This window comes from Gadus chalcogrammus, chromosome 17, assembly GCF_026213295.1.
Source record: "Gadus chalcogrammus isolate NIFS_2021 chromosome 17, NIFS_Gcha_1.0, whole genome shotgun sequence".
In the NCBI taxonomy this organism is placed as follows: domain Eukaryota; kingdom Metazoa; phylum Chordata; class Actinopteri; order Gadiformes; family Gadidae; genus Gadus; species Gadus chalcogrammus.
In genome coordinates, this window is record NC_079428.1 from 14,820,589 (window position 1) to 14,846,589 (window position 26,001).

The 26,001-nt window shown below is 44.0% G+C and overlaps 2 protein-coding genes, 3 long non-coding RNA genes and 1 pseudogene across 6 annotated transcripts; 5 read left to right on the forward strand and 1 right to left on the reverse strand.

The window, feature by feature from the left end:
- The first annotated feature begins 2,020 nt into the window (after positions 1-2,020).
- LOC130370021 (uncharacterized) lies at positions 2,021-4,052 on the forward strand. Its single transcript, XR_008892945.1, has 3 exons — positions 2,021-2,091; positions 2,396-2,650; positions 3,587-4,052. It is a non-coding gene; the product is annotated as an uncharacterized LOC130370021 (long non-coding RNA).
- A 311-nt stretch (positions 4,053-4,363) lies between these two features.
- Positions 4,364-5,462, forward strand: LOC130370281 (uncharacterized). Of its 2 annotated transcripts, XR_008893007.1 has the most exons (4): positions 4,364-4,446; positions 4,922-4,982; positions 5,101-5,158; positions 5,299-5,462. It is a non-coding gene; the product is annotated as an uncharacterized LOC130370281 (long non-coding RNA). The 2 variants fall into 2 exon arrangements; XR_008893006.1 differs by having other exon boundaries at positions 4,922-5,158.
- Positions 5,463-6,065: 603 nt separating this feature from the next.
- Positions 6,066-6,184, forward strand: LOC130370557 (5S ribosomal RNA; annotated as a pseudogene).
- Positions 6,185-13,617: 7,433 nt separating this feature from the next.
- Positions 13,618-15,559, forward strand: LOC130369802 (putative nuclease HARBI1). The gene is made up of 3 exons (XM_056575359.1): positions 13,618-14,641; positions 14,728-15,122; positions 15,192-15,559. The coding sequence occupies exons 1-3, from the start codon at positions 14,376-14,378 to the stop codon at positions 15,557-15,559; spliced, it is 1,029 nt and encodes a 342-aa protein (XP_056431334.1). The 5' UTR covers positions 13,618-14,375.
- LOC130370304 (nuclear apoptosis-inducing factor 1-like) lies at positions 15,514-17,691 on the reverse strand. Its single transcript, XM_056576032.1, has 3 exons — positions 16,167-17,691; positions 15,901-16,078; positions 15,514-15,818 (listed from the first exon to the last, which is right to left on the reverse strand). Exons 1-3 carry the CDS (start codon positions 16,392-16,394, stop codon positions 15,649-15,651), a joined length of 576 nt encoding a protein of 191 aa, XP_056432007.1. The 5' UTR covers positions 16,395-17,691; the 3' UTR covers positions 15,514-15,648.
- A 3,974-nt stretch (positions 17,692-21,665) lies between these two features.
- LOC130370306 (uncharacterized) lies at positions 21,666-23,179 on the forward strand. Its single transcript, XR_008893013.1, has 4 exons — positions 21,666-22,057; positions 22,772-22,821; positions 22,913-22,966; positions 23,140-23,179. It is a non-coding gene; the product is annotated as an uncharacterized LOC130370306 (long non-coding RNA).
- Positions 23,180-26,001: the final 2,822 nt, after the last annotated feature.

Genomic DNA, 26,001 nt, shown 5'->3' on the forward strand with positions numbered 1-26,001 from the left:
AGCGCATGCGTAGAATCTTCCTTCTCTTAATCTGTGCCGCAAAAACCAAAAACATCCTTCTCTGTTCAGTAACACTATCTGTACATATCCTGTACATTTCGTGGAAAGACTCCTGTACGCTTGTTAGAGCTGCCAGAGCAGCTTGAAGGTCCGACGCATGGAAATAATCCGACATGTTTGTTTATTTCCTTGTACTGGCACATGTATGTGACGTAAACGCGTACGCGACGTGAGCAGATCTGTGCAGGGTTTTGCGTCTTGGCAGTGTAGACGGAAACGCTACGGCGGAGCGTATTCAACTTTTCCACTCTGGAGGGTGGTTTCAGATGTATGCGTTTTCATGCCCTAAAAACGCCGTCACCGTCTAAACGAAAGGCACTTCCGATAAAATATTTCGTTGTTTTCACCCGCAAGCGTCCTCGTGTAAACGGGGCCTGAGCAGGGCACCGTTTGGGGTTGATTTGGGTGTTTTAAAGGGGGAGGCTTAATTTTGGAGGTGGGAGAGTGAGGGAGTTTTGTGTGGGATTTGGGTTTTGTGTGGTTTTTTGAATGAGGGGTGGTTTAATTTTTAAAAGTGTTCAAGGTTAAAAGATTCTGTGTTTGTTGTCTGGTTTTGTGGGATTGACATGTGGTTTAATTTTGTGGGTAGGTGTTCAAGGTTAAAAGACTCTGTATTTGTTGTCTGGTTTGTGTTTTGGGACTAAGGCTACGTTTACACGATGACGGTGTGAACAGAAGACGCAAAAGTGGCGTTGCGTCTTCACTTTTTATTCCGCGTTTAGACAAGCGTTTTCGGGAGGAAATTTGCGTGCATACGGTGACGCAAAAGTGTGTGGAATTCGATTGGGTATGCATGCCAGGCGGTGCTGTGATAGACTATCACACAACACCGCCATGTCTGAGCGCATGCGTAGAATCTTCCTTCTCTTATCCGTGCCGCAAAAACCAAAAAGATCCTTCTCTGTTCATTAATACTATCTGTAAATATCCTGTACATTTCGTGGAAATACTCCTGTATGCTTGTTAGAGCTGCCAGAGCAGCTTGAAGGTCCGACGCATGGAAATAATCGGACACGTTTGTTTATTTCCTTGTACTGGCACATGTATGTGACGTAAACGCGTACGCGACGTGAGCAGATCTGAGCAGTGTTTTGCGTCTTGGCAGTTTAGACGGAAACGCAACGGCGGAGCGTTTTCAACTTTTCCACTCTGGAGGGTGGTTTCGGATTTATGCGTTTTCATGCCCCAAAAACGCCGTCACCGTCTAAACGAAAGGCACTTCCGATAAAATATTTTGTCGTTTTCACCCGCAAGCGTCCTCGTGTAAACGGGGCCTGAGGGGCGGTTTAATTTCGAGGGTAAGTGTATTGCGGCTATGTGTTGGCATTGCAACTTTGTTTGTGGCTATGTGCGGGAATTACACTTGTTCTTGTGGCCTTGAGCGTCTGGGTCTCTCGAACATCTTGACCGCTCGTATCTCTAGAATTGACACATGATGAATGGCCTCCTTTATGAGCTGGACGCCTCCCTAGGCTCCGGATCCCTCCTGAGCGTGATAAAAAAGACTCTTTAATTGGTAAGGGCATATGTGGCCTTGGTATGAATGTGTGAATTACGTTACAGCTGCAATGGCCTTCCGTGCGCTGATCTTTAGCACCCACTGTTTTGGAGAATTTAAGCAACATACAGACACTGACAACGTCTCACCAAACTCTATTTGTGAAACATGTGGACAGTGTACTGACGCTGCTAGCAGGGAGCAGCGGAGAGCTGCAATGACGGCGGTCCGCTGCAGTCCAACCCAGGTTTTGCAACGCTACGTTTCTTCAAAAGATCACGCAAACGTTGACGCCCAAGCAGTGTAATGCATTTCGTTCAAAGATGGAACTCTGAGCCTGGAATAACGTATAAATTCATTCATTTCTTTCATTCATTATAGATCTAATCATTGTTTCTGTATAAGTCCAGTCTCTGGCCACGGCAGCGCTCTCACTCCTTACGTGCTCCTCCTGTATAAAAGCTAATATGGTCCCGACAATAATTGCTTACGGCCGTCTGAGTCCATAATACTGCGCGCTTTTCTGCCTAGTGGTAAGTTGCCGCTCTCTGTTCGTGTACATTATAAACTAATGTATGGATATACCAACAAGTTGATCATTAAAATATCCATGCAAGTAACATGCATAGGACTCATGTTTATGTCATGAGGTCGTTTGAATAATAGCATTTCGGCAGTGTTTTTCAGCTTTTTTAACCCTTTCGTGCATGGCGTCAACATAGGAAGACGATTAAATTAACTTCAATATTTTGGGCTTATCATGGTAATATTCTCTAAACCACATTGGTAAAATATGTTTTGTGATGTTTCAGATTAAAATTTTGCTTTCCCCTCCAGATTTGCACACGCACACTGCACCACGACATTGCACCACATAAAACACACATTACAAAACCAACAGTTATTTTAAGGAACTCCTGTCTGTCTTTCTGTCTGACTGAATGTCTATGTCCTGATTTTCTCTGGTCAGGTAGGTTCACTGCAATGCTTAAAAAAAATCATATTTCAAATCCAGGTTTATAAAAACAGTAACTAATGCGCTGTATTTGTGTGTGTTTCTACCCTCGAGTATGTCTGAGAGAAATAAAGAAGGTAATCAATGAATACATCACTTGAATTAGAGTATGATAATGCATAATAACAGGATTTGAATATCAACATTTAATGCATGGCATTACTCTTTGCATAGTGCATTACATTTTGATGTTGGAATTCTGCGTTGACGATCAAAATAAATGTAATGAAATACATTCATTTATTCATTCTTTGTGTCCGTTTGTTGGCCAATTTCCACCGGAACCGGCACGGAAGCGGCACGGCAGCGAACCGGTCGCTGAAAATAATAGAAACCATTAAAGTGAACGTAGGCTATTCCACTGGATACGGCAACGGCACAGCACGGAACCATCCCCAAACAGGCACTTCGTTTACGATACTTGCCTCTATTTCTGAAAGTTGCTGGTTCGCAGCCGTGTCTCAGAACACGACTACAGCCAATCAGTTTGCCTTTGCTCATGAATATTCATGAGCTCACATCGATCCCTATGCAATTCACAGGGTATTGTAATATTATACAGCCTATCTATGGTATCAATAGCTAATCAGTGGCAAAGAAGAAATGAAAGTCTGCGTCGATGCCTCGCAAGGCCAGTGTCGCGAGTGGACAGTGCCATGACATCTAGAAATGTTAGGTCTACCGTAGTTAATGGGTTATGTGTATGGTTGATTATAAGGTGTGTATATATATATATATATATATTATAATGTATATTAGAATATATATGGTTTGAACATAACTCGTGAATAATATTGTATGAATAATTATTATAATTATGCACGTCTTGAGCCATCAGTCGGAACGTGTCCGTGCCGCTTCCAGTGGGGATTGCAGTACGGAACACAGCCGCTTCCCTGCCGTGGCGCTTCTGTGCCGGTTCTGGTGGAAATTGGCCTTTACCCACAGCTACTTTGATTGACCTTGTGTTTCCTTCGTACGTGTGTGCGTGCGTGCGTGCGTGCGTGTGTCAGGTGTCCCACTGCGGTACCCCCCGCTACATGGAGCCCCACATCCTGAGCTGGAGGCCTCTCATGCTCTCCATGGTCAAGCTCAGGCTGATTTACTTCCTCTTCCTGAGGCCATCCCTGATGACGTCACTGTGGTAAAAGATATCAAAATGTCAGTGTCAATTTCAGATGGTAAAAGTTATGTTTTAGCAGGGGTTTAAGTGATGCTGTGCCTTTTAATGTTTATTCTTTTCCCCTCTGATATTATTAGACACATAAGTATACTTTTTGATCGTGATACACCAAACATTAATAACATCACCAACAGTGAACTGTTCCACTGTCCCTTCTGTAAATGCGTGGGTGCAAAATATAAGGTTGACAACCATGTAAAAGGCCATTGGTCAGTGAAACACAAAGGTGCTTATCTAAAATATTACAGAAATGAATTAATTTGTATTATAAGTATATATATAAGTATGAATCTTACTTCCTTTATTCCTCCCTTACAGATTTCACAATAATCAAGTGTGGATTAAGTTGTCGGACGGCAACACATTTTCATTGTTGCTATTGTGCACCAACACTTAGAAATCGATTGCAATTGGTAAGGCACCTACAAATACACCAGGAGGAGGTGCAAGCTGCAGGCCCTGCATAGCACTCTGTGGCCCCCGCTCAGCTCCCTGTGGCCCCCGCTCAGCTCCCTGTGGCCCCCACTCAGCTCCCCGTGGCCCCCGCTCAGCTCCCCGTGGCCCCCTCTCAGCTCCCCGTGGCCCCCTCTCAGCTCCCCGTGGCCCCCTCTCAGCTCCCTCAGCTCCCTGTGGCCCCCACTCAGCTCCCATTGGCTCCTGCAGAATGTTCCACGGCCACTAAAGCATCAAGTGAGCAAAATAAATTCTGTTGTCCTCATTGCATGTTGATTTTAAACAAAAGAAACTTCAAAACACACTGCAGGAGAAAACACACCAACCTCCTCTAGACGATAACGAAGGACAGATTTTTGTCAGTGTATCGATTGTACACATGGTGTGTTTGCAGTTGAAAAATCTTCTAGTGGTCCTTCAACACCCATACATGTAATCAAGAATATGTGGGGGCCAGCACAGAAGATCATCTGTGAGGTCGACCAGTGTCGTTTGAATGCTGACTTTGCTCAAAGGTGCGGGATGTTGCCTTTCGATTGCCAACACATCCAATCATTGGTGTTACGGTCAAACCGTGACACTCTGTACATTGTATCGGGGCCAATTGTGATTTCAGAGAGGTATGCGTAAATCATGACACATTATGCTTATTGTACAAGGTGTTATTTTTTTTACAACCTATTAACATCTTCCTGCATTTCCTTCTTCAAAGGAAAACATGCTGCAAATTAGAGTTGGTTGTGTCTCGCTCTCCTGCAGAACTTCCCTTAGCCGTAAGTGCCCTGAATATCAAAATTTTGAATCAAATCACAAAAAAACAGTTTTACTCACTGTCAACAGACCAACATGAATGTTTTCATAGTGAATGTATGTTGTCATTAAATCACTAAGGTCTGAAGAAGACCGATTGCAGGACAGAAAACGGCGACGAGTGCAAGGAGGGCTACGGGTGAGAGGTCATGTGATTAAATAGTCTTGTAGTCAACTATTGCTAGACTAAATCGTAATCCCTCCACTTATTTAAATTATCTGTTTTACATCTTGCATTGTTATTGTGCCTATAAGAACCGCAATCTGTTTCCTTTCTAGACGCTGGGAATTTGACAGAACTGGATTCCGGGAACAGGGTTGCTTGTTATGGGCCAGAAAAATACCCTGATACTTGCCATTGTTAAACATTTATGGAAGCTTAAGGAATGTATTTGGCTAGGCTAAAACTATTTTTTTTTCTTTGCAGATCAATTTTTTTTTGCCTGGGGTGAAAATAAAAATCATTGATGCAAAGTCTTCTGTCTTTGGTTTATTTGACTTAGCTAATATAATTGAGTGTACAAAATAATATGTGTCTATACTCTTATGGAAATGCTATGGTATGGTATATATTTAATGCTATGGTTTATATATATATATATATATATTTATTTTCATGGTAAAAAATCATTTGACAAGTTAAAAGTATGAATGTCTAAGTCTATCAAACGCATGATCCTTTTTCCACATTAAGTCATTGTGCTGTGCTGTATTGACGTTTGAGAATGCCGGATCTCCGCCACCAGATGGCGCCTGCGGGGGTGAAACCACGGGTTAAACGTTCAGACCAGCCCACATTTAGGGAAAATTTAAGCTCCTCCTCGATCTGCGAGCTGCAGTCAGGGGTACTTGAAAGATCCCGAAAACGATGACGCCCAAGCTGCATTGCGTTCAAATATGGAACTCTGAGTCTGGAATAACGTATTCATTAATTCATTCTGGATCGAATCAATGTTTCTGTACAAGTCCCGTCTCTGGCCACGGTAGAACTCTCACTCCTTACGTGCTCCTCCTGTATAAATGCTAATATGGTCCCGACAATTATTGCTTACGGCCATACCACCCTGAGCACGCCCGATCTCGTCTGATCTCGGAAGCTAAGCAGCGTCCGGACTGGTTAGTACTTGAATGGGTGACCGCCTGGGAATACCAGGTGCTGTAAGCTTTATTCTTTTTCAACTCGAGCTCATTGGCTGCAATGGCCTGCCGTGCGTTGATCATTAGGGCCCACTGTTTGAGAATTTAAGCAACATACAGACACTGACAACGTCTTTCCAAACTCCATTTGTGAAACATGTGGACAGTGTAGTGACGCTGCTAGCAGGGCGCCGCAGAGAGCTGCAATGACTACGGTCCACTGTAGTCTATCCCAGGTTTTGCAAAGCTACGTTTCTTCAAAAGATCACGCAGACGATGACGCCCAAGGAGTGTAATGCATTGCGTTCAAATATGGAACTCTTGAGTCTGGAATAACGTATTCATTCATTCATTTCTTTCATTCATTATGGATCTAATCATTGTGTCTTTACAAGTCCCGTCTCTGGCCACGGCAGCGCTCTCACTCACTTACGTGCTCCTCCTGTATAAAAGCTAATATGGTCCAGACAATTATTGCTTACGGCCATAACACCCTGAGCACGCCCGATCTCGTTTGGTCTGATACCGTTCAGGTGTGCGAAGAGTAAGTGTGCACAGAGCAGTAGAGTGTTTGTTGGATCTTTTGTGCTTGAGAAGGTACTTTTTTTTTTTTGATTTTTGTCTATACATCTCCCCCAAACAGTGATTCACTGTTTGGGGGAACACAATTCTCCCATTGTTTTGGCGAGGATTATCCCGTGGACGGACAAAATGGAAATGGAAAAGGCTTGAATGGAGTAGATCACGGAAAGAAAGACCAGAGGGGAGAAGAGGCTGGAGATAAAGAAAATACATTTGATTAAGAACTGACAGTGAGTGTGGAACTGATCAGTGAAGACACAGTAACGGTGATGGAAGTGATGAAAGCTACGAAAGAGATTTGCGGGGAGCTGATGGCTTGCCGCAAAATTGGACTGAAAAAATATGAATTAACAATGTGGGAAAGAGAAATTGATGGACGGTTTCAAAATAAGAGGGATTAGTGTAATTGTGAAAGAGCTCACTAATGGCGAAACGTTGGTTTCGTTTTTGGAGCTGCCGGCATACACCTCGGACAGGGACATTATCGGGAAACTACAAGGGTGGGGGGTCTCAGCTGTTTCACCTATTACAAGGAGAATGTGGCCCGGTACCAAAATTGCAGACGGGACCAGGGGCCGTATTCACAAAGGATTTTAGGGCTAAAAGTAGGTCCTAACTGGCGAATTTAGGAGTAACTCCTAAAAATAATGGGCGTGTCAGTCTTAAATTTAGGACTCCTAACTTTTTTCACTAAGAGCAATTCACAAAGTATTTTAGGCCTAAAAGTAGCACCTAAGTCTGGGAGAGCTTAAAAGTCCTCGAGAGGACTCCTAACTCACTAAGACCTATTCACAAAGGATCGCAAAATGGCTGCGAGACGAAATGTGTTGGAGACAATGGAAGACTGTGAGTTGATAAAGAGATTTAGGCTTAATCGTGAGGGCATTAAAATTGTTGTGGAGTTAGTGCGGGATACAATAACATCCCAGACTAACAGAAACAATCCAATTAGTCCCGAAATAAAATGTTTGGCAACACTTCGCTATTTAGCAACAGGGAAAATGCAACTGTGCAATGCCGACGATTTAGGAATATCGCAACCATCAGTCAGCCGTGCCATAAACCAAACCATCAACGCGCTCTCTAGACCACATATAATCCAACAGTTTATCTGGTTTCCTTTGGACATTCAACATTTACACAGGATCAAAGCCAACTTCATGGCAATTGCAGGTATGCCCGGTGTGGTCGGTGTTATTGACGGGACGCACGTAAAAATAATCGCGCCATCAAATGACGAGGACGCGTTCGTCAATAGAAAGAAGGTGCATTCCATCAACACCCAGGTTGTTTTTGATGCAAATTTTAACATACTGGATGTTGTTGCAAAGTGGCCTTGAGCTACCCATGATTCGCGCATTTTAACGGAGAGCGGTCTGAGGCAGCTTTTTGAGAGGCACCATGTACCAGTTGGGTGTCACTTGCTGGGTGACAGTGGCTATCCCTGCAAGACGTGGCTCTTGACACCCTACCTCAATCCACAACCGGGAGCACAGTTAACGTATAACATGTAAGTGATTACGCAGATTACGCTTAGTCCTATGCGTAAAACACATCGTATTGGCTCTTTGACGCCTTTTATTTGTTGAATCCATATTAATTATTGTTAACTGTTTTCCTTAGAGCACACAAACCTACACAAAATGTTGTGGAGAGAGGAATTGGGCAGATGAAACGTCGGTTTCATGTCCTCCACGGCGAAATTCGCCTCACCCCAGAGAGGGCAAGCACAGTAATCACTGTATGTGCCATTCTCCACAACCTCTGCAAGCGGAGGAACATTCCACAGCCAGAAGATGATGACGACGATGAAGAGGACGATGATGACGATGGCGATCAACATGAAGAGGAATTTGACCCTGTGGAACCGAGTGGACTGGCATTTAGGGATCACTTTGTGAATACACATTTTAGGTAAACACCTTGGCACAAATCAGTCAACACACATTTGTGTAGTTCAAAACATTTATTTTCTTTCAATTTTTCAATCTTTCCATCTTAAGATGATAATATTCCGTCTTCATTTTTATAAGCCGCTCTTTTGCTTTGAGGACCTTTCTTTGCCTTTTTAAAACCCTCATTTCCAGCCTCAATTTCTTCTCCAACAGTGAACTGGCACCAGCAGCAGGAGGGAGAGGAGAGCCAGTGGGTGCACCAAGAGGGAGAGTTGGAAGAGGAAGAGCAGGGAGAGGAAGAGCTGTGAGAGGAGGTGCAGTTGGAAGAGGACGAGCTGTGAGAGGAGGTGCAGCTGGAAGAGGAAGAGCTGGCAGAGGAAGGGCTAGGAGGGGGAGAAGAGGAAGAGCTGTCTGATGTGATCCTGCAGCTGCAGCAGGACTTTGTTCTTCATTTCTCCTGTGGGGAATATATATGTATAATTTGTCACACATTTTTGGGAAGTGGGTTGACCAGTTGCACATTGTAATTCTTCTGTAAATATTAAACAGAAAGGTTTTTCATGGAGCCTATTGCAATCATTGCATACATACCCCTCAATCTCCTTTAGCAAATCGACTGCAGGATCAGCTGCACCCTCAAGGCCGGTTATACTAATGTCCGAGCCTAGGACGGCGTACACCACCGATGCGACCGGGGACAACGACTTTGGTGCAGGTCCTCCTCCTACAAATTAAATTTCAGTTTTATTCACGTTTCATATCACTGTAGCCTTTGTTAATTGTAAATTTAAGACATGCAAATGCATTTCCCAAATGAAGGCAAGCAATGTTAATAATGGACTTACCAGTAGCCGCGACAGCTCTTTTATAGTCGGCAATTTCGAACCTACACTGGGATTGCAGGGCATACCAGCGTTTTTCACAATCGTCGGTAGAGCGACACACAGCAGGGAAGGAAGCATTGATGTTAACGCAAATTTCTTCCCATGCCTCCCGCTTCTTCTTGCTGGTCACTCCAGCCCCGAATCTACCCTTTATTACCGCCCTCCGCTCCAGCACAAACTGGGAAAGTAGTAGTAATTGGTCTTGGGACCAATTGGCCTTTCGCTTGCGTTTCACTTTTTGATCATCCATCATGATAGGGGGACTTGAATTTCGGTATGGGCTTTTATTTAAAGGAAATATGCTAATTAGATAATAGTTTGCAGGGTGTTTTAATTGCCTCCGTGATTTAATGCAACATATTTTTATTGTTTGCTTTCTCTCTATTGAACGTGCAGGCTACAACGTCATTATCGTGGTCTGCACAAAATTGTCATCATGCGTGTATTCTGCTAACTGCACTATAACTACTTAATAGGAATTCAGTTCTAGCCTAGGCTATTTCCTTGTTTTTCGGTGATTCAGGGGGCTCGTCTGAACAACCAATCACCGAACTGACTGCTTCTAAACTCGTGCACGAGAATTGACGTAATCCATAGCAACGGCGCGTCACTCTTAGTTCACTCTTTGTGATTTATCCTTAGTAAGAGTAGGTCTCAGCGGCTTTGTGAATAACTTTTAAGAAAAAACTCGTGTTTTAGCGCGAGTTAGGAGCACTCCTAGCGGTAAGATAAAATGCTTTGTGAATACGGCCCCAGGTTTCTTAAAGTTAAATTTAATGATTTAGTGAGGTCACTGCCGTACTCAACGAAGTTCAACACTGCTACGGGCCCCCAATATTGATCCACGATAAACAGGAGAAGGTGTGCAAGATGTGTATCCAACCGGGGCATATTTTAAGGGATTGCCCAGATTTCAGATGCCACAGGTGCCATAAACAGGGGCACTACACAAGAGAGTGCGGAACAGAAGAGGAAGAGAGGCAACAAGGAGGAGAAGGCGGGAGCCAGGAGATGGATGTCGGCGAGGAGGAGGAGCGACCGAGAGGAGAGGGAGGAGAAGGAGGAAGCGGAGCTGAGGCGACTGGAGCGGAAAAGAGTGGCGTGGGAGTCGGCGGGGAAGGAGAGCAGATGGATGAGGACGAGGAGCAGAAAGGAATGGGAGAGGACGAGACGGCAGCGGAAGAGACAACGGAGACGGGAGGAGAGAAGGAAAGGGAGGAGATCGGCAGCAGCGTGGACAGTGCGGCGAGAGGGACGGACGAGCGAAAGGAGCGGAGCAGCGCGGCGGAGGGAGCTAAAGGAGGGGAGAAGAACAGGGAAAAGAGTGTGTGGGGGGACATGAAGAGGGAAGTGAGGTGACAAGGGATGTTACGGGGGAGAGGCACTTACGCCTCGTGCCCACTGCACCGTCAGTCAACGGACGTGGGAAGGCGTGGCTGACGGATGGGGGAGTAGTCTTTGCAGAGGCATCCGTCAGCCAATCAAATCGCTTCGCCGGGATCTTCCCGCTTCTTCCTGCTTGTTGCGATGCAAGATTACCCGCTTTCCCGCTTTCCAGTATCGTCAGAGCCCGAGTCGCGTCACAGTGCTTAAATTTGCATACGCGATCTGATTGGATGACGGAACCGTCGCTGCCGAAAAAGTTGAACATTTTCAACTTTTTGACGGTGGCGAACGCTCCAACTGAACGGACGGATCCACAATGCATTGCGCGTCCGTCCCCATTCAAAGTCAATGGGAAACGGTCAACTGACGGAGGTAGTGGGCACGGGGCGTTAGGGTGGAAGTGGGCGACTTCGGACATAACAGCCAGTGATGGGGAAAACTTGGAGAAGGTGGGTGCAAATAGGAAAAGACCACTGGGGAGGAGACAAGGTAAGGGGGAAAAAAAGTGCAAAATGATAACATAACATGTGGAATCTTTTCTCATTTATACTTTTAATGATCAAGATATCTCCTTTTAATGCTAATGGGCTAAGGGACAGGAACATGAAGCAGCAAACCTTGATGGTGTGAGGCAGAAATAATATGTTTACAAGAGACACATTGGGATGAGGAGGATATGAGGGTGGTTGAGAGAGAATGGATGGGGGAGATGGAGGTGAATAATGGTGGTGTTAAATCAAGAGGGGTAGCAATTTTAGGGAAAAGGGGATGGTTGAGAATGCGATGAAGTGTGTGGATGATGGTGATGGGAGGGTGATAGGAATTAGTTTTGGGCACTTGGGTAAGAGATGTCGATTGTTGAATGTGTATGCACCGAATGAGGAGATGGAGAAGAGTTTTCTTTTCGGGGGATTGGGAGGAATGTGTGGTGAGAACTGTATGGTGGTGGGGGACTTTAACGTGTGGTGTGGGAGGTTGGATGCGTCTGCGAGTGTGTGTTTTAGGAATGACTCGTCAAGAGGTGTGTTGAAAGAGGTTATGAGAGTGAAAGGTTTGATAGATGTGTGGAGAGAAAGGAATCCAGAGGGGAGGGTTTTTTCAACGAGGCAAGCGGTGAGAGGGGTGTTTAAACAGAGTAGGATAGATTTAGTCTTGAGCACAAAGGGCATAGCAGGTAGGATAGGGAGAATTGATAATAAGGTTACCGCGCTCAGCGATCACATGGTGTTAGGGTTTAACTTAAGTCAGGGATTTGTTGTGACCACATGGCTCAAGCATGGCATAACAAATTGGGAGACACGCAGTGACAAGTTTTTGGTATATTTATTTAACAATAAAAGGCCCTAACAAGGAAATTAAGTATCAGTGTAGATGGCAGCTTAACTATGTGTAATGTGTTATGGACTGGTGTAATGAGTAGTGATGGCAGTGTGACACTGAAGCTTCGATACGTGCTTCAAACCCTGATCTACAACTCCCAAGAAGCACTGCTTCGAAGCTTGCTTCAGAGCAAAAAAAGTCACGTGACATGTGACGTCCGAAGCAGCAACTGGTTCGTTGCCTGAATGAATCACTTGACTGGTCCGCGGCTCGGTGGAGAAGCTTTGAGCAAAAAAAAGAAACCGACTCATAAGGCAGCCTACCTCAATACAAATCTTTGAGTGTCGAACCCCATCCCATACAATCACCCCCTAGAGTTACTCAAGCACACCCAACCAACCATGCCCGAAGCCAGCTGGTCACCGCCTAATTATTTAATGAAAAGAAAAACACAATCGATGCTACAATCGTTTACGGGAGTTGTGCATACTAAGCTATGTAATAGAACAACGTAAGGTATCGATTGGAGTAGGCTAGGGGATAACACACTGACTGTGGAGTGGAGGACCCGGGTTCGAATCCCATTCCTGGGGGGAAAGTTTTTATATGCTGTTTCAATTATATCCTAGCCTACATCAGTTAGCCTATCTGGACAGTAGGCTAGGCATATCCCTTTAAGAACAATTTAGACATCTGTATTCATGGAGATCATGCTATTAAGTATCTGCAGCCTCGAACTTCACCAGCAGAGGTCGCTGTCACTGAAGCTTCGAGTAATGAACCCATTTTCGAAACATTGGCTCAACTGGTTCAATGCTTTATAAAAGCTTCATTTGCCCATCACTAGTAATGAGAATGTACAACAAAACCAAAATAAAGACGATGAGGTTTGGCAGCAGCTTCAGTCACCCAGCAGCGACAGGCTGGATGTCTTCCTCCTTTTATAGGCCAATCAGGCCAATCAGGTCAATCAGTTGCACCTGCTGCAGAAAAGGGAGAGCCAAATGGCCCAAGTAGTAAAGCAGCGCCTCCCCCACCACACAGGGGAAGGACACCTTCCCTGACCGCCATGATATACGTTACCAGGGGGACGTAACACCCTCCCCCTTAAGAACAAACATTTCCTCCTCTGTCCTTTGGCTACTGTCAAAGGGCAAAGGGCTACGGTCAAAGGGCAAAGTAGGCCTCTTGAGCCTTCGGCGGAAGCACACTCTGAATCAGTGCAGTGCGGTCTGTAGCAGTCCAACTTCTTTCCTCTGCCAGACCTCATTAAAGGTCTGGCAGAGGAAATTTCTCATTAAATTTCGGCATCAGACGGACCATATCACCCAAGCTGTCCCTAGACCTTGCATCAACAGCTACGTCAGCATCTGGGGTCTCATTTATAACCGTTGCGTACGCACAAAACTGGGCTGAAATTGGTGTACGTGACTTTCCACGCCAAGGTTGTGATCTATAAAAAACCAACTTGGCGGGAAAATGTGCGCAGCCCTAAGCAAACTCTGACCCATGCGTACGCATGGTTTGGAGGAAAAGGAGATTTGGCGACACAGATGGTGGGGTGGTGAACTGAAGTCAGACTGAAGAAATGTAGAGGGAGTAGAACGATTATGTTTTATCATCCCCCTTCCTAAATTGAATTTCAACCCGTATCATGTGTTAAATCATAGTAGGGCCTAATCAGAATAATTTTAGCCAACTGCGTTATTTCTCAGTTATAACTCCAGAAACATCTCCTTAGAATCTAAATTAAAATTAAAATTCTCTATAGGCCTATTTAATCTCCACACTCCATACTGTCCACTCCCGGATCGCAGAAGGAGGAGAGGACGGCGCGACTCCATGGAATAAAGCATCTGTCCAACATGTGTCAATAACCTAATATTTTTATGTGACACGGTAAACACATAATCAAAATCAAATGTCAATTAAATCCCAAGTGTGGAAAATCAAGCCACACCCTCATCACAATCGTTATATTATAGTCCGTTCCTCTTGATGCTTTTCATGACAAATCAGGCATTCAAAAGGGGTTATATTCAAGAACATTTTACGTGGATGATTACAAACTGATTAACCAAGCTGTTCTCGGTCAGTCTTATTACCGTAACCCTATAAATACAGCGGTGAGCCCAGTGCGTAATGCTGCACCATGGCACTGCTGGAGGACCATGCAAATGGCATGATTCGGAGGGAGAGGGTCTTCAGGGACCATAACGACTTATTGGCCCATGATGATGACTGGCTAATGAGCCGTTTTAGATTCCCTAGAGCTATGCTCTTGGATCTATGTGCTGAACTGGGTCCTGCATTGGAAAGGGCAACACGTAGGAACCACGCAATCCCGGTGCAGACGCAGGTCCTCACCACTTTGGGGTTCCTGGCAACCGGCTGTTTCCAACGGGAATTGGCAGACAGGTAAGTGTTTCATATAGCTGCATCTTACAACCTGCTTTCACATTTAAGCATAATTGTGCTAATTTTGTTTGTTTTCCACCCTGTAGATCCGGTATATCACAGCCATCCCTCAGTGCCCTAATGCCCAGCGTTTTGAATGGCATCATACATATGGGCAGTCGATACATAAGGTTTCCCTACACAGTGGATGAACAGGCCGAGATTAAAAGGCAATTTGCAGCAATGTCCGATTTCCCAAACGTAATCGGCGCAATTGACTGCACTCATATTGCTATAAGTGCTCCATCTGAACATGAGTTCGCTTACGTCAACCGCAAGCACGTGCACACTATTAATGTTCAAGTTATATGTGATGCCCATATGAACTTCACAAACATAGTGGCACGTTGGCCTGGTGCAACACATGATTCATTTATTCTGACGCACAGTAGTGTAGGGAACAGACTACAGGCAGGCGCGGGGCGGGATGGCTGGCTTCTAGGTGAGTTTTTTTTAAAAAGGAATGTAACATTGTGGTTCTTGACATAACTAATGATTTTCTGCATTGCAGGGGACAGTGGATACCCCCTGAGACGCTGGCTCCTCACCCCAGTTTTGAACGCGCAAAGCGCCGAGGAACAACGTTATAATGAGGTCCATGGCCGTGCTCGTTCAGTGGTGGAGTGCGCCATCGGCCTCCTGAAGTGCCGGTGGCGCGCTCTGGATGCGTCGGGGGGGAGGCTTTTATACCAGCCTGCCAAAGTGTGCCGCATTATAAGGGCTTGCGGCGTGCTGCACAATTTGTCCCAGAGGAACGGCATCCCTCTCCCCCCCGACCTCCCGCCCCCCGAGCTTGACCCGGAGGCCCAGCCCCCTCCGAGGCAAGTCGGATTTCAACAGGGTGCAAGAGTACGTGCGGATGTCATGCAGCGTTTATGAAATGAAGACGACTCAAGGTTCATTTTTTCACAGCATCTTTTAATATTGTGGCAATTTCGGTGATGACATTTCGAATCTGCCTCATCTCCTCAGTCAAGTTGTTGACTGCATATAGTTTCCCTCTGTAGCTGCAGAACTTCATCTGTGAGGACCCGACCAGCGGACTGACGCTTGGTGCTGGGGGTGGGGGCAGCCGGATGACCTGCGGCCGAGGGCCCCTCGCCGGCATCATCGTCCTCCTCCCCACCGACCGCTGACTCTGGAGGACGCACAAGCAAAATGGCTTGCACTAGGCCTACATGATCGATAATAAATCTATAAAAAACAGAAATCAGCTTTACCTTGTTCTTCTGTGTTGTCAGTGTCCCCTTCCCTTTCGGACACGATGCCACTCACGCTTGCGGTGCCAATTATGGATGCAACTTGCCTGTCAATTGGGGTTAGGTCAGGAGTACTGGGTCCCCCTCCAGTTGCAGTCACGCTCTGGCGGTGTGAGGACAGCCTCTGCTTTGCACCCACCTGTAATTAACGATCTTCACTATACGACCAGTAACATTTGAGCAATTAATTATAAACATGTGCTGTGCGTGAGGAAATAAAAATGTACCTTTATGTCGGACCACTTCTTTTTCAATTCGGGTACTGTCCGCTCCGTACCACTGACAGCGTTCACTGCCGCAGCAACATGTTGCCACTCATTCTTTTTTTTAATATTGGTGATCCCGATTCCGTGACCGCCGAACAAAATTTCTTTTCGGGCCTCCACCTCACCCACAAGTGTCTCCACCTCAACCTCCGTGAAGTTTCTTTTTTTGGTTTTTCTCTGTCCTGCCATTGTTTCCAACAAGAAATAATACCGGCACCTGAGTCTGTTTTATATGCAGATCGCATTCATGAGGTCATTTGCATTGACCATTTATGGTTAAAAAGGGGCGTGTAGAGGGCGGAACGTGAAGCTGATTCAGCTGCGCACAATTGTAGTCAGTATGTGGTTTATAAAGCAAAGATTGCGTACAGGTGTGCGTACGCAGTGTTTTATAAATCTGAATATTTTTTGGCGCACGCAAAACTTCGCTTCTGGGTGTACGCACATTTTTAGTAACGATCCCACGCACAGTTTTATAAATGAGACCCCTGGTCTTGTCTGGCGCAACCTCTCTAGCTCAAGACGCACCTCCCTTTCTTTCTGGCATTCTCTGGCCTGAAACTCCATCTGCATGGCTAACAGTTATTTTTGCTCTGCAAAGGATAGACCCGTACCCACTGAGACAAATCCAGCCCCTGCCCCTTTAATGGGTGAACCACCTGGGCTAGATGTTTCGTCGTCTTCTAACACGCCGTGGTCAATTAACCCCATATGTGTTACAGCAAACACCTCCTTTTTCTTAGACCGACCCTGCATAACATCGGGGGTGAGGCTATGATGTGTGACGACCCGCCACAATTCTTCAACTTTTAATCTTTTAAGCAACTCGACTGATGGACTGGCCACAAACTCCTTAAAAAGATCCATCCTATTGTAAGCCAATCAACGGTCCACAAATGCTTAATCAGTAGTACCAATAACCTGTTATCAGCTATGATGCCCCGACTCAGAACGGTGAGTAGCGTGATATATCACCAAAAGCACAAGCGGGATAATTATCAGAGCTGCCCCGTATCTAACTGGAAGTAGAAGTCCCTATCTCGCTACCAACTAGTAAATCAATCAACAGGCCAACTCAATAACCCATATCCAAACAAACAAAAGATCAAAACTACCAGTTAACCAAATATGCAACCAAGCAAGACAAACAAATAACCAACTACTCAAACACTGCAAGTCTCCCAACAATAACACTCTCAAACTAACTATACAGGCCTTGGAAAGATATGAAAAAAACCTTAACAAAACCTATCCCGGACGAGCCCCCAATTTGTTATGACCACATGGTTCAAGCATGGCATAACAAATTGGGAGGCACGCAGTGACAAGTTTTTGGTATATTTATTTAACAATAAAAGGCCCTAACAAGGAAATTAAGTATCAGTTTAGATGGCAGCTTAACTATGTGTAATGTGTTATGGACTGGTGTAATGAGAATCTACAACAAAACCAAAATAAAGACGATGAGGTTTGGCAGCAGCTTCAGTCACCCAGCAGCGAGAGCCCGACAGGCTGGATGTCTTCCTCCTTTTATAGGCCAATCAGGCCAATCAGGTCAATCAGTTGCACCTGCTGCAGAAAAGGAAGAGCAAAATGGCCCAAGTAGTGAAGCAGCGCCTCCCCCACCACACAGGGGAAGGACACCTTCCCTGACCGCCATGGTATACGTTACCAGGGGGACGTAACAGAGTTGAGAGGAGAGGGGGGGGGCGTGTGGTGTATGAATGGTGAGTTGCTGAGAGAAGAAAAGTACAAAAGGAAAGTGAGAGTAATGTATATTGAGGAGGACATTGGGAGGTGGTGGGAGAGTTTGAAAGAAGAGATAAAGGAATTGAGTATGGGTTATAGTAGAGGCAGGAATATGATACAGAGAGAGAGAGAGGAGGTTAAAGGAAGATTTAGCTAGAGAGGCAAAGAGAGCGGATGAGGTGGTAGGTTATAATTTGGGGAAGTATATTAGAATTAAAGATGAACTGAAGGAGATAGAACAGAGGAGGTGTATGGGAGCAATGGTCAGAAGTAGGGCTAGATATGTGATTGAGGGAGAGAAATGTACAGGGTTCTTTTTAGGGTTAGAAAAGATGAAGCAGAAGAAGAATTATTTAGAAAAGGTGGAAGGAAAGGAAGGAGAGATGATTACAGATTTTGTAGGGATAGCTGAAAGAGTAGAAGATTTTTATAAGGAATTATTTAGGAAAGAAGAAGTTGATGAGAGTATGAGTCAGGTGTTGGACGGTGTGAAAGCTAGGGTGAGCAATAATGATAGGGAGATGTGTGAGAGAGGAATAGGGACGGGAGAAATAAATGAATGGGAGGGTTAGGCAGAAATAAGAGTCCAGGGATAGATGGGTTAATTGGAGAATTTTACGTTGAGTTTAGAGAGGAATTAGTGCCAGTGCTAGATAGATTATTTAGATGGATAGAGGAGAAGGGCGAGATGCCGCTTAGCATGTCGACAGGGTTAGTTACTATGATATATAAGAAAGGGAGTAGGGATAGACTACAGAATTATAGGCCACTTAGTATGCTGAATGGTGATTATAAAGTTTTAGCAAGGGTGTTAGCCAATAGGGTCAAACAAATAATAGGGAAGGTGGTGGGAAGCACACAGGCATATAGCATACCAGGTAGGGACATAGCAGACACAATAAGCAGTATCAGGGACATAATAGAATATATGAAGAGAGATAAAGGGGGGATAGTTAAGTTTAGATTTGAATAAAGCATTTGATAGGGTGGATCCTGATTATTTATACAGAGTGTTAGGAAAACTTGGTTTTTGGCACAGGTTGGTAGGATGGATAAAGAGAATGTATGACAGGGCAGTGAGTTGTGTTAAAATTAATGGGATAGTCACAGACGCATTTAGATTAGAAAGGTCGGTTAGGCAAAGCTGTCCGCTGTCGGCTCTGCTGTACTCCTTGTCGGCAGAGCCGCTAGCGGCACTACTATTGCAAAATGATAAGATTAGGGGTATAGAGTTACCAGAGGAGCAGGTAAGTTTATTATATCAGTGTGCAGATGACACGACAGTTACAAGGGACAGGGAAAGTGTAGTTTAGGTTTTAAGTAGTGTAGAGTTGTATGGCAGGACATCAGGGGCAAAAATAAACATAGAAAAGTCAGAAATCATGTATGTAGGAGTGGAGAGAGCAGGTAGGATGGGAGATAGGATTGAAAGAGAAAAATGATTATTTTAGGATGTTAGGTGTGAATTTAGGGATAGAGGATAGAGAATGGAGAGATATGCAGTTTGAAGGGATAGTGAATGGTATTAGGAAGACGTTAGGGTTTTGGAAACTTAGAGGGTTGAAGCTGAAGGGGATGGTGAAGGTTGTGAATGCGCTGGTAATGAACAAGCTTGTGTATGCAATGAATGTGTTGGATGTGCCTGAGAGTTTTGGGAGGTGGAGAGAATGGTGAGTGAGTTTGTGTGGGATGGGAAGGGAGTTTGGATAGACAGGGAGGTGATGGAAAATGAGTATGAGGATGGTGGGTTAAAATTGATTAATTTAGAAAGGAAAAAGAAAGTACTTGCAGAAGAAAGCACGCAGGGTGAAAATGGTGGTGAGATATTTAAAGGACAAGAGGGATCATATATGGAAGGTGTTTTAAAGGGAAGCAATTACTAAATGTGGTGGGTGTGGAGAGAGTGAAGTGTATATGGAACTAAAGAAAGGTATGTTGAGTGGAGTGTGAGTTTTATAAGGAGGTGTTGGGAGCGTGGGGAGAGTTTGTGAAATGTGTGCAGTATGAGTGTAAGAATGTGAGGCAGGTATGGGAGCAACCAGTGTTTTTAAATCCAAAAATTACATTTGAAGGGGACACAATTTATAACAGGGTGATATGGAGAGAAGGGGTTAGAAAGGTGAAGGATTTAGTTTACGAGTATGTACCTGGGTTTATGAGGGCACAGGTAATGGTAGACGAGTTGAGGGAAAGAGGTGATGAAATATGGTTGGGTACGGCGGAGGGGGTGTTGGAAAGGATCAAGGAGGGAATGCCGAGAGAATGGGTTGGAGTGATTGAGAGAGAGGCTGTGGTGAATGGAGAAGGAGAGATAGAAATGTGTGTGGGGGAAGGAGAAAGGAGGGTGAGTCTGATGAGTGTGAAAACGAGAGTAATGAATAGATGTTTAAGAGGGAAAGAAGTGAGGAGACAAGTATGGGTAAGAGTTATGAATGATATGGATGTAGGGGAAATATGGAGAAATTTAAGAGTGAAATGGAATTGTATTGAATGCGAAAATTGTGACTTCCTTTTACGGCACAATAGGGTGTTTAACAATTTAATAATAAGTAGGTTTAATGTGAATGTGAAGAAGGAATGTGATGTGTGCAGGGTGGGGGTGTGTTGTGTATTCAGTCTTATTATGTGCTGTTCGTTACTCCACTACACCACCGGATGGCGCACTTACCTAGTGTTGTACTGAAACTGTGTTATGTGACGTTGCGTGAGAAGAGGAAGAATACAATGATACTCGTTGAATGAATCTACCGTGCCCGTCTCGTTCTTTATTATATTATATTAACAAGTACAAGTTAGTATAGAACAGGGTGGAAACGTGTATGCATGAGTTTGTTGAATGCTGTGAGTTGGAGGGATACTTTGTGAAAATTAAAGAATTAATAAACAGATGTTGGCGAGGAGGGTTTGTGGAGAGAATGGAATGGAGAGAGTTGTGGTTGTTTGGGGTGACAAGTAAGGTGAAAGGATGTAATGTTAATTTTTTAAATTATGTTTTAAGCCATGCAAGGTTTGCTGTCAAGCTCAGAAGAAATTTAGCCCATTATGAAAAGAAGAGAGTTGAGGTGTGGAGTGTTTTTAGGAGTATAATGAGAAGAGATGTAAATATGGTGTATAGTTATGTTAGGGAAGATGAATTCCTTAGAGGGTTTGTGGAGGGGAGCACTTTTATTGTGATTTGAGATGATGGGGAAGTGAAGATAGATTTTGGATAAAGTGTATGGGAAGAGGGTTTATATATGTTGTGTGTGTAACTGTCTAGATTTGGATAAGTCGATGGGGGCACCTACGGGCTGGAGGTGCGGCTAAAAGGATAGCAGGGTGACTAACTAATTTCTGTCTTGTCAATTAGTGTTTTAAATATGATTTCCTTGATTTGGTGAGGGGCCAGTGTGTTGGCGGTTTTTCCAAAAGCATGCTGGCTACCTCAGTATTATTTGTAGTTAATTTGGTTTAAGATGTATGTGAAGTATCTTCTTTGTTTTCTCTATGTTTGATGTTGTATGTATATATTTGTGTTAATTATGTATAAATGGGACGATGTGTAGTCTTTTAATAAAAAGCACGCCCGATCTCGTCTGATCTCGGAAGCTAAGCAGGGTCCTGGTTAGTACTTGGATGGGTGACCGCCTGGGAATACCAGGTGCAGTAAGCCATTTTATTTTTCAACTCGAGCTCATTGGCTGCAATGGCTTGCAATGCCCTGGGCCCCGTTTCCCGATATCGATGGATCTTCGCTCGTAAGATCATTCTCCCGATGGATCTTTCGAACCATCGATAATTTCTTTGTCGCGTTTCCCGAAACTCCTCTTAACGTGAACGCGCATTCGCTGCACTCACGACGTCGTACACTCAAAAAAATGATTTTTTGCCATAATAAACTTTAAGCTTAACATTTAAATTAAACCTGTTTAAAGTAAATACATCATATATTATATTCTTCCATATTCATTAAATACAACATAAACCAGTTCAATAGGAAATTAAATCTGATTTATTCACATTAAGTCTATTTAATCGTTTCACTGGAATTCATTGGATCCACCTGAAGCCACTCTTTCATTCCTGAACCAGCAGACCTCGTGCTGATAAATGGACCGAGTTTGGTAAGCTTTTTATCCGTTTAAGTTAACTAGAAACCGATTATTTATTAGATGTCCACATGTTTAATGGGTAACATTAGAATAGATGTTCTGTTACTGAATATAAGCGTTTCTTTATTCATTTAGGCGAGTTATCTAGCACTGTAACTAGCACTAGCTAACTATTTAGCTAACTAGCTGGGTAACCTGGCTAGGAAAATAGTCATGAAACACCATAAATATGCTATTGCTTTCACAATGGTATCGCAAATCCCTTGGCTTATGTTGTGCAACGGCTTGTGCCCTTAGCATTTAGGCATGGTTTACGTCAGGTGGCTAGCACTACGACATTGGGTCTGCCAAAGCATTTAGCTAGCTATCGTATTTCGCATGTCCCCGCGATTGACTGGCTCCTGGCCGTTAAGGTGCAATCGAGGGAGTGGTTGCCGACCGTACACGTCCAGCCGTTGAGTAGGGAGTGAGAGCCTGTTGTCGGGAGTTTACTGGTAATCTATGAAAACGTGGTTGTTTTGATAAAACACAGTTCGAATATATGCTATACTTTGCCATCTCCAAATGTATTAAAACGTCCAAAGATGCCATATTACCACAGTTTTGGACGAGAGTTGGTAATGGCGGCTGTTGGGGGGGGGGGGGGATTCATGCCCATGGACTTACATTTATCGTCTCGTGTGAATTGTCACTTATAGCCTACTTTTCCTCAATTTTCATATTCAGGTATTCTCTCTTTGGATTTACTTTGTGAAAACCAGGGCAACCTCTTAATAGTAAGTATTAGTGGCATTTTTTGTTGGGTTTTCTCTACTAAAATATTGATCAGCTAATCTGTCCCTTCCACCCTTTCTTTTTTTTCTGCAGGTTTGTGTGAATGTGGGAGTGTAAACTTTGTGACATATCACCAGTATCAAGCAGGTATTGAGCTCAGCGTTATTCTTGTAATTTAGTGCTCTTCAGATCACACTAACAGTTCCCTCTGGATCAATCTCAATCTCCACACACACACACACACACAGGAGATTGTACTAATTTGTACAACTGTCAATAAATGTATTTGTTTTTTATTTATTTTCCAAATTCCTTTCCAGGCTCCTTGTTGTCGTAATAAATATGGATAATTGCTCTAATGTATGTCCTACCTTCTTATTTCTTCGCAAAATGATATTTAACTTGTGTTTTTGTAAACAGTGATTGTATAGCTGAATTTCAGCAGAATACGAAAACTGAGGTACAGTGAAGACTATTTAAGCCCAAAAGTTAAAATGTATGCATTTCAATTACATGACAATTTTCCATCTATTTTGATCACATAACTCCAATGTAAAAAATGACATTTCAATCCATGTTTATTAATCATGTTCATGTAATCTAACCAAATACATTGGGTTTATGCATAATACCTGAGTAAGTCCAATTTAATTGATTAATGTTGAGTTTATCTAATTTATTCATGTTGAATGAACATGATTAATAAACATGGATTGAAATGTCATTTTTTACATTGGAGTTATGTGATCAAAATAGATGGAAAATTGTCATGTAATTGAAATGCATACATTTTAACTTTTGGGCTTAAATATTTTTTTGAGTGTAGGATTGTAACTGTACTGACACGGTGCTGAAATGGGCTCCGTAGGAGGGGGAGACGCAGGAATGTCGCAGGAAAATTGTGTTAAAAAGGGTTAAAATATCTCCCCATCAAGGACAACAGCTGAGTAGCCTACGAAAAAAATAGACTGCAATTATATGAATGCTAAAGACATTAAAACACAATTGATTAGGCTTAAAGGCCGATATATGCTCTGTTTTAGACGTAACGCGTAAGCACTTAAAGGTCCCATGACATGAAAATCTCAATTTATGAGGTTTTCTAACATAAATATGAGTTCCCCTAGCCTGCCTATGGTCCCCCAGTGGCTAAAACGAGCACTAGCTGTTCTGCTCGCCTTTGAAAAAACGGAGGCTCAAGCGCGCTGATTTGGAAATCTGTGCTCATGACGTCATGAGGAATCTCAGCTCCTCCCCTTACTCTGCCTGGCCCGCCCAGAGACGTTGGCAATCAATCCCTTTCTCCTCCATGTCGTGGTTCATGTTCTTGAGTGAGTCAAAGCCAAAGTTCCTTCCCCCCAATTCATTCTCAACCTTGAATACACACTCAACAGTGTGTGTATTCACATTGATGTGGACGTTGAAGAACCAGGAACGTCGGAGAACCCAACGAGGTTGTTTGAGATTCATAATATCGGCTCACACAGCTTTTGGCCGTGATAATATATATTATATGATATAGATATCTGTGTAGGCTATATGATAATATTTAGATATAGAGCTCCAGGACTCCCGTGTGTTCTAGAATATTTACAGAACACGGCTAAAGGGTGTGCGCCTCGCCATTGCGATACATCCACTGTAAACAGAGCGCATGGTGGCTGCAAGCTGCTCAGGGCCACACCCCCACCCTCCTCCTTGACACGCCCACCGAAACAGCGCATTTGGGGGAAGCTCAATGTGCGACTGGCTCGGAGTGGCTGTAACTCTGCACCACGGCTGAATTTAGGGAACGTCTTTGAATACTGTGTTAGTTGCCCACTAATACCTATGTTAAAGAATACATAAAATAGCATGTCATGGGACCTTTAAGATACATAACCCCCCCTTACGGTTTTGCAGCATAATAGCGCCATTTTTAAAAGGCTGTGACAGAAGCGAATGAAGAATTTTGAAGAAGTCCGAAGAGGTGCGTCAATTTGAACATCTATACAACCCCTCATTGAAAGATTATAAAGATACACAGATGGCTCGGAACTCCTGGAGGCAGATATCCGCGAACGTGGGTTTGCCAGTGGAGGACTGCAGCAATATGTGGATGAAGCTGCGGGACAGATTTGTCCGTGCCAAAAAATTAATGAAGAGCAGAAGTGGCGATGGAGGGGGGAGAAGAATCCCTCCAATTTACATTCTTCTTTCGTGGTTGGGACCGCACATCAAACATCGAATGACCTCGTCCAACTACGAAAGGGTAAATATAAAGTTTTGAACTAATTCTGAGTGTTCGAGCAAGTACGCTAGAGTGGTGCTTCATCATATTGTAATAAGATCGTGGTAAAAGAGCCTTATTGTAGATGTCATACAATTGCCTGTAATGCCAGATGAGGGGATCTTTAAATGCTTTGTGAGGCTCATTGAAATGTACCATCATGGAGGTGATGCACCAGCAATGAATCGCCATATTATTTCGATACGTTTAGCTTTAGTTTTATCTGTATTAACTTGTGTGTGAAAATCAGTTAGTAGTCCATTTCAACTTTTTGTTTCGCGGGCAAAATATTACAGCTTTATATCCGAGAACAGTGGGAGAAGGCACGTTTTCTATCGTTTGGTAAAGAGCCGTATGTAGATGTAATGCAATCGCATTCAACCATTGCAATTGTAGCTACATGCTGTTTAGATATCGCTAAAGAACCGTGGGCGAGTGTTCCCTACACCCGTTTTCTATCTATCGGTAGTAATCCATTCCATAAAGGACGGTTCTGAATGCATGGGCAGAGAGCAACTGTCTGTTTTAACGTGTTTGTTCATACTGTTGATGTAAGGAATGCAGGAATGGTACTATCACCATTGTAGCAATATGCAATTTCCATATTTCTAACAGACCAACTGTGTTCTTTTGTTATCATGGACAGCCCTCCATCTCATCAGCTGAGGCCTCTTCCTCCACTTCCTCCTCTTCCTCCACATCCTCCTCTTCCTCCACATCACCTGAGGTGATCTTGACACTTGAGGCCTGCCCAGTGCCATCGACTTCTGCACCCGAGGCCTGCCCAGTGCCATCGCCTTCGACACCCGAGGCCTCCCCAGTGCCATCCACCCACACCCACAGGGCCCAATCTCTGCGCCCCCCAATCTCTATGTCCAGCCCTCCAGCCTCCGTGCTGCCATCTCCTCTGTCC